At 37.8% G+C, this 7720-nt stretch overlaps 1 protein-coding gene and 2 long non-coding RNA genes across 5 annotated transcripts in view; 1 reads left to right on the top strand and 2 right to left on the bottom strand.

Moving 5' to 3' along the window:
- Nucleotides 1–3122, bottom strand: part of LOC107564879 (uncharacterized) — a 4873-nt gene extending 1751 nt beyond the window's left edge. For both annotated transcript variants that reach the window (XR_001606300.1, XR_001606299.1), the window contains exon 1: nt 3102–3122. This is a non-coding gene — a long non-coding RNA (uncharacterized lncRNA). The remainder of the gene's footprint in view (nt 1–3101) is intronic.
- A 752-nt stretch (nt 3123–3874) lies between these two features.
- The window catches only part of LOC107564877 (alpha-2-macroglobulin-like), a 10910-nt gene continuing 7064 nt past the window's right edge, over nt 3875–7720 (top strand). Inside the window, exons 1-14 of one of the 2 annotated variants that reach the window (XM_016250050.1) lie at nt 3875–4063; nt 4239–4422; nt 4496–4652; nt 4770–4822; nt 4902–4922; nt 5040–5205; nt 5286–5370; nt 5446–5560; nt 5643–5763; nt 5844–5953; nt 6024–6194; nt 6278–6505; nt 6607–6819; nt 6900–7049. In XM_016250050.1, coding sequence (XP_016105536.1) covers nt 3981–4063; nt 4239–4422; nt 4496–4652; nt 4770–4822; nt 4902–4922; nt 5040–5205; nt 5286–5370; nt 5446–5560; nt 5643–5763; nt 5844–5953; nt 6024–6194; nt 6278–6505; nt 6607–6819; nt 6900–7049 — 1857 coding nt within the window. In that variant the 5' untranslated portion in view covers nt 3875–3980. The remainder of the gene's footprint in view (nt 4064–4238; nt 4423–4495; nt 4653–4769; nt 4823–4901; nt 4923–5039; nt 5206–5285; nt 5371–5445; nt 5561–5642; nt 5764–5843; nt 5954–6023; nt 6195–6277; nt 6506–6606; nt 6820–6899; nt 7050–7720) is intronic. The other variant, XM_016250051.1, reaches the window with a different exon arrangement.
- Nucleotides 7000–7720, bottom strand: part of LOC107564878 (uncharacterized) — a 19584-nt gene continuing 18863 nt past the window's right edge. The window contains exon 3 of the long non-coding RNA XR_001606298.1: nt 7000–7080. This is a non-coding gene — a long non-coding RNA (uncharacterized lncRNA). The remainder of the gene's footprint in view (nt 7081–7720) is intronic.

Here is a 7720-nt window from a genome sequence, read left to right as displayed (position 1 = left end):
GTGTATTAAATAAATTCAGTGCACACAGACTGAAGTAGTTTAAGTCTTTGGTTCTTTTAATTGTGATGATTTTGGCTCACATTTAACAAAAACCCACCAATTCACTATCTCAACAAATTAGAATACTTCATAAGACCAATAAAAAAAACATTTTTAGTGAATTGTTGGCCTTCTGGAAAGTATGTTCATTTACTGTACATGTACTCAATACTTGGTTGGGCCTCCTTTTGCATGAATTACTGCATCAATGCGGTGTGGCATGGAGACAATCAGCCTGTGGCACTGCTCAGGTGTAATGGAAGCCCAGGTTGCTTTGATAGGGGCCTTCAGGTCATCTGCATTGTTGGGTCTAGTGTCTCTCATCTTCCTCTTGACAATACTGGCCCAACCAAGTATTGAGTATATGTACAGTAAATGAACATACTTTCCAGAAGGCCAACAATTCACTAAAAATGTTTTTTTTATTGGTCTTATGAAGTATTCTAATTTGTTGAGATAGTGAATTGGTGGGTTTTTGTGAAATGTGAGCCAAAATCATCACAATTAAAAGAACCAGACTTAAACTACTTCAGTCTGTGTGCATTGAATTTATTTAATACACGAGTTTCACAATTTGAGTTGAATTACTGAAATAAATTAACTTTTCCACGACATTCTAATTTATTGAGATGCACCTGTATATTCAAATCGCTGTACTCAGTAATAACACTCTTAAATCCCATCCATCCACGAATAAAACACTTTCCAGTACATGTATAACACTCTTAACAATAATATTTTTGCATACTAGGTACTTAATAAAACTTCTGATAACTTTTACAAGCTTGTATTGAAGAAGCACCACTAACTGCCTACCTCTTCTTCTTCTTCTAATAACGTTTTATGGCAGATGGCAAACCAACTTCTGGTGCATTTACCGCCACCAACTGGACTGGAGTGTGGAGCACTAATATATACATATTTATATTTATCTATATTTTATATAAAAAGAAATAAAGAAATAAAAAAATAATAAAAACCCATAAATGATTACTTGTCCTTTTTGCAATTTTAATCTTAAAATGAGGAATGCATATAGAAACTGCTGTATTTCCTGAAACAGGATCTTTGGATCCATCTGTAAATATTTTAATTTCCTGACTATATCTTCTTCTTCTTCTTCTTCTTCTAATAACGTTTTATGGCGGATGGCAAACCAACTTCTGGTGCATTTACCGCCACCAACTGGACTGGAGTGTGGAGCACTAATATATACATATTTATATTTATCTATATTTTATATAAAAAGAAATAAAGAAATAAAAAAATAATAAAAACCCACACATTCCTAAATTCTCCTGACTAATCCTACTTCTTTAATGTATTTAACAATAGCACCATATATTTTACCTTGTTCTGCATGCTCTTTCAAGAGATTTGACAAATTAAATGATTCAACACCCATATTTTTTACTTCCTTAATGAGTTTTAACCTTTCTTTTTCATATTTTTTACATTTTATTAAAACGTGCTATATCGTTTCTGCCTGATTACAAAAAATACATTGACCTGTTCCATGTTTTCCTATATTAAACAGAGAGTAATTTAATCTAGTATGCCCTATTCGGATGCGAGAAATAATTGTATCTTCTTTCCTATTCCTAAAAATACTTCCTCCATTTCCTACTTGCTGCTGAATTATGTACGCATGTACGGACTTAGACCATGCGTATGCACTCTTTTTCGAGGAGTGAGAAAAGTACAGAAATTTCAATAAGAAAATTTATATTCCAATATATATATATTGATATACGTTTCCCAGATTCCATCTCTGTAGCATCTCTCTAGCTAGCTGGTTTAGCTAGCTGCTAGCTACTGTGAATTTATGCTAATGTTATAACCTCCAGTAGTCCACATTAACACCCATTTAGCCCTTGTCATTACACTTATAATGTCCCTAAATGCGTATTTCCCCCATTTGAAGACTGTCCCAGATTACACAAAGCATGCTGTCCCACATTCTCAATCATATTTGATAATGTGGGACAACAAACAAATGTTTGAAAGAAAACTAAAACACATTTTTAACACTTTAATACGGCTTATTGCTTGAATAGATCACAAACATAATTTGAAAACAGCATTGTCTTATTTATGACCGATTTATGTCCTTAACATTAATCTAGTCAGAATCCTATGTCACTGACCGTTTCATGCAATTCCCAGGAGTCACGTGATATCCATGCTAAAATTATAGTCCTGTATAAGTAAAATAACAGGAAATAAACACACTGGAGCTAAGGTGTCCCAGATTACCCGAATTCACCCTACTATGGGTTATCTACAACAGTAAAAGAATCAAACACCAGAAGACATAATTCAATCACACCCTTTACTGGATGACTCTCTTTATGTCCTTTTAGATTAACCCAATAATTCATTCTTAATTTATACCTATGAAAGAATAAAGGAGCTTCCCCAACTTGCATGGCTGCAATGGGAGATGTTTTGAACGCACCACAACATATTCTTAGATGACATTTCTCAGTAGCGAGGTTCTTGAAGCAGTTCAACTTAAAGATTCGCTATTAGTAGACACTGCTGCTGAACACGCATAAGACGCAGGTATTCACACGCACTTAATCTCTCTCTCTCTCTCTAATAACTGCATTAGCCTGCATATCAATGGCCCAAGCCTCTGTTATTAGCTCTAAAATTACGTTTTGGAATTTGCAACGGAAGGTTTATCTTAAAATAAATAATCTTCTGAACAATATCTTGAGGTGTGGTTGTGACACCAGGCCGTTAAAATGATTAGAGGAATAATGCACTCCCGAAGTGGGAATGTCGCCACGACGCTGGAGCCTATTAATGGAATTGTCTTTCTCCATTCTCAAACAAATTAAGACATTTGATTTTTATTGACTGAATGCGATTAATGTACAATAAATTATTTTCAATGACAATCTACAAGCTCCCCATTCTACCCCAGATAGACATCGTAAGATATTTACTCCTGTTTTACATTTATTAATCAGTTTCTTAATGTGCATTGCAAATGTCAATCTAGATTCCATCCAAACACCGATATATTTAACTACGGAGACTTGCTAACTTCCTACCTCTCCTCAGCGTGCTCAACGTGCAGGTGTTGATGTTGTGCGAAGGCATCTCCACAACGTTATGAAAAATACCACTGTATTTGAAGGATACAACTTGAAGAAAATGGTAATTTGCATGTTTCCTTTTTAAAATAGGGCAGGTCAAACGATTCTGTTTACACTGCAATAAATATAGGCTAAGAATAGCTAAAAAGATGTTCACCTTATCAGCAAAACTGTATATATTAAATTTGGTTTGAATTGTTTAAAACATCAAATCAAATTAATATCAAATTAAAAGACTTAAAATCATTGTTTGAAAATGTATTATATAACATACGTAAAATGAATATAAAACTATTTTTCCAAAAATGACACAAATAAAGTACAAAATTAAATTATCACGTTTTCGTGAACAACTAATATAAAGTAAATACATAAAAATTGAAAGGAAGGCTCATTAGTGAAATACATTAATTTAGATTGTGAGTGCACACTCTTATTAACACCTGTCACACAAGCAACAATTAGATTAATGGATTTATACGTTCGGTTATTCAAGTTCTTCATTCTATTAAAATTGTGGCTACTCGAGGAACAAACACTCCTTGCAGGTGATATATATCCTATATATATCTTGCAGTATTTAAGATGTGTTGTTTTAAAGCTAAACTAGATGGAGTAATAAACTGACTAAATTAATTCCAGGCTGGATGTTAATTATTGACGTTAACAAGCTCAATGAGTTCCTCCAATTAAGAGCGTTTAAAAATGGCTGCCATCAGTGCAGCTGCTTGAGAGTATCTGTGGAGCGGTGAAGAGCTGTAGAGTTTGGAGAAGTTCTGCAGGGTTTCTGAAAGAGGCACTTGATTTGGGTCTAGTCTTGGATGATTGTTCTTCATGGCTATGAAGGAGTTTTGTGTTTGGAAAGGGCTCATTTTAGCCTTTTTTCTCTTTGCTGTTGATGGACAGACATCAGGACCGTGAGTAAATGGGCTTTGAAGTGAAAAATAAAGTGTCCTTTTTGTCTAAACGCTATTCCTCAAAGTTTGTGTTTAGTCTCTATATTATGGAAACTACCTCCTGATTATTCACCTGCATGAATGTGTGCTGATCTGACTGACTAATAATAATAATAATAAATGTTTGTTTCCACAGATCCTTCTTGGTGACATTTTCTGCAGTGATCGAGTCTGGCTCTAATGCCAAATTGTGTGCAAGTCTTTTAAAACCCAATGAGAGTCTTGCGTTGACCATCTATCTGGTTGATGACAAAAACCGGACCACACAGCTCGTGCAGCAGAGATCTTCAACGGAGTTTCACCGCTGTTTTAGTTTCCAGGTGTGGCATATGCAGTGTTCCTATTTTATTTTATTTTATTTTTTTCTTTAGTGTATTAACAGTTTCTCTACAGGCTCCTCATGTAGACGGCGAATTGGTGCAGAAACTGAGGGTGGTACTTCAAGGGAGGTTCTTCAAAATGACCGAAGAGAGGAAAGTCCTGTTCAGACGTTACCTTCCTCTGACCTTCATCCAAACTGACAAACCCATCTATAATCCAGGACAAATGGGTGAGCTACAAATGGCCGGTGGATGAATATTAAAAGTGATCAGAACTTGTAGTGTAATGGAATTAACGCATTCAAATGCATTATGTAATGGATGGGAGTTATGTTTCCCTTTTGCAGTGAACTTCAGGGTTGTGACCATGGATGCTAAATTTGTTCCTCTTGATCAAATGGTAACGCCTGATCTGCTTCTAGTCTTGGTACACTTTTTATATATATATAATTTTTTTTAATTGCTGTTTGTCTTTACAGTACAGTCTAGTGGTGGTGGAGGTGAGAACTTGTTCTGGACCAAGCCTTTGGATCGATCCAACACTGGTTTACCATTGCATGGCCTATGTTTTTATGTTCCTTTCTGTATTTTATTCCAAGCTTTTTCCCTCCAAATAGGACAATCATAATAACCGGATTGGTCAGTGGACCAACGTTTCCTCAACAGGGTGGATATTGCAGCTTTCTCACCAGTTAAACCCTGAGGCTCAGGTTGGGATGTACACACTGAGGGCTTTTATTGGTGACCGAATGATGTCACAGGTTTTTGAGGTGAAAAAGTATGGTAAGTCACCACATGATGTGCAATGGGTAGTTTTGATTACTGACTGATGTCCTAATTTAACGCATTTGTTTCTGGTTTAGTTTTACCCAAGTTTGATGTCACCTTGATTGCACCACTGATGTATAGTGTGGGAGATGTGGGACTGAAAGTTGAGGCTTGTGCCAAGTAAGAATATGCTTTTAATGTTCTTGATTTGTTGTCTTTTTGGTTGCTGATCTTGTTCCTTAACATTTTTCCCAGTTACACATATGGGCAACCTGTACCTGGTCAAGCGTTGGTGGAAGTGTGTCGTGAGCCGTTCCCGTACGCGGTGGTACCTGGCCTGTCTCGTGTGTGTCTTATCAAAACTGCTATGGTATGAGACCGCTGTACAGAGCAGGGTTGTTTTCTTCTGCATGTCTAAATTTAATTCTGACCTCCCTTTATTCTGCTACCAGATGAACAAAACTGGCTGTGTTTCCCTTACCATCAGTACATCAATGTTTTTCAACACCAAATTTGGAAATGACCTGCAAGATTTATTTCTAGTTAACGTGAATGTCACGGAGGAGGGAACAGGTGAGCTGCTGGCTGATTTGAACCAGTGACCCTGATTTTATTTGGTGCCTTATGTTTGTGGCCTTTCTGTTTCCTCCCAGATGTAATGATGTCAAAATCCACAACTGTGTCCATTACGTTTGAAGTTGGCAAGGTCACGTTTTTGGACCTCCCAGGTTTCTTTACCTATGGATCAATAATTAACGGAAAGGTGAGTAAAGCTTCATCCTTATTAGACGGTCCTAATTGGTTCCCTTTCCTAACCTTTTCTTTCCCAAAAGATCTCAGCATCTTATTTCAATGGGACTCCAATCGCAAGCAAAGCAGTCCATCTCCTGGATGGTAGCCAATGGCCCAACAAACTGCTGCTGAATCTGACTACGAACATGAATGGACTGGCTGCCTTCTCCCTGAACACTGCTGATCTCCCTAAAGCTGATCTCAATCTGGTGGTACGATTTGCCTTAATCAGATTATTTTATTTTTTAAAATTAAGACTCTTGCAAGAAACCAATTCTGTTAACTTGTTCCTCAGGCAAGTGCAACTTCACAGGTTGTTTATGGATATAAATCGCCCTACTTCAGTACGGACACGAGGACTGTGCCGCTCTTCCAAACTGCTACTCCCAATAACCCAACCTTTAGTGAACTGACTATAGTCAAGTTTGAACAACCACTGAAATGTGGTGCCAAGTATCCAGTTACAGTCAAATATTCATTTGTTGGTGAAACTGGTGACTACAGTGCTGACATAATCTATATGGTGAGTGGATGCTGGTTGATGACTGCACTAGTTGTGTGGTGTGTGTGTTTCCCCCCCCCCCTCCCCACCTTTTATGCACCAGTCTGTCTGTTTTCTGTCAGGTGTTGTCCAGAGGAGTGATTGTTCTGCATGGATTTCAAAAGGTCCAAGTGAGGGCTTTGAATGCACTTAAAAGTGGCACTGTGCCATTTGAGCTGTCTGTCAGTCTTGATATGGCTCCAGTAGTGCAGATTCTGGCCTTCTGTGTTCTGCCCAGTGAGAATGTAGTTGCTGCTAGTGCAGCTTTTGACACTGAAATGTGTTTCCAAAACCAGGTATGTGGATATATAGCATCTCTTTACTTCATGTGGGGTGTGGCAACATGTCCTTCAGTTTGCGCTTGTTCTTGGTCCAGGTGTCTCTGCAGTTTTCTCCACCTACGGCTGTTCCTAGTGAGGGCAATGTTTTGACCGTCTCCGCTCAAGCAGGATCCCTGTGTGGCCTCAGCGCTGTTGATCAGAGCATCCGGATCATGGAGCCAGGAAGACGTTTGAGCGCTCAAGCGGTATCCATGTGCAGTTCATTAAATTGTTAGACTTGATTTGACACCAAGGTTAAACTATATTTGGAGAGTTATGCAGATGGATTAATTGGATTAACAAAACTATTGTGGCAGACCAAACAGTGCATGGTATTCAACAATGCAACCTGTCAACTATTTTCACAGTCCCAGGAGTTTGACTTTCTTCTGATGCGATTGCTGGTTGAAATGATCTGGATTCACATCCATTGCTGACATGCCTATTAGGAAGAACATTTAGTTGCTTTCTCGGTGTTAATTGATTTAATGTTTGACTGACATTTCACCAATGTGCCATGATTGTATTTCATTCTGCTTGATGTTTGTGCGTTTTTAATCATCCAAAGACTTGTCCACTTGAGTTTAGTCTTAAAGGATTGGTTCACCCAAAAATGTAAATTGTCATTACTGACCCTCACATCATTCCAATAAGACCTCCATTCATCTTTGGAACATAAATGAAGTTGATGCATTCTGGCAGCTCTCTGACCCTCCCATGGACTGCAAGGGTACTACCACGATCAACGTCCAGAAACTTAGCCAGGAGATCTGGAAAAAGCAATGACATCCGAGGTTCAATCGTAATCTCATGAAGCTATGACAATACTTTGTGCGCAAAGAAAAAAACACTTTATTCAACAATTACCCTAGTGCCT

Source organism: Sinocyclocheilus grahami, unplaced genomic scaffold (genome assembly GCF_001515645.1).
Source record: "Sinocyclocheilus grahami isolate Dianchi unplaced genomic scaffold, SAMN03320097.WGS_v1.1 scaffold968.1, whole genome shotgun sequence".
Taxonomy (NCBI): domain Eukaryota; kingdom Metazoa; phylum Chordata; class Actinopteri; order Cypriniformes; family Cyprinidae; genus Sinocyclocheilus; species Sinocyclocheilus grahami.
This window is presented reverse-complemented; position numbering and strand designations above follow the sequence as displayed.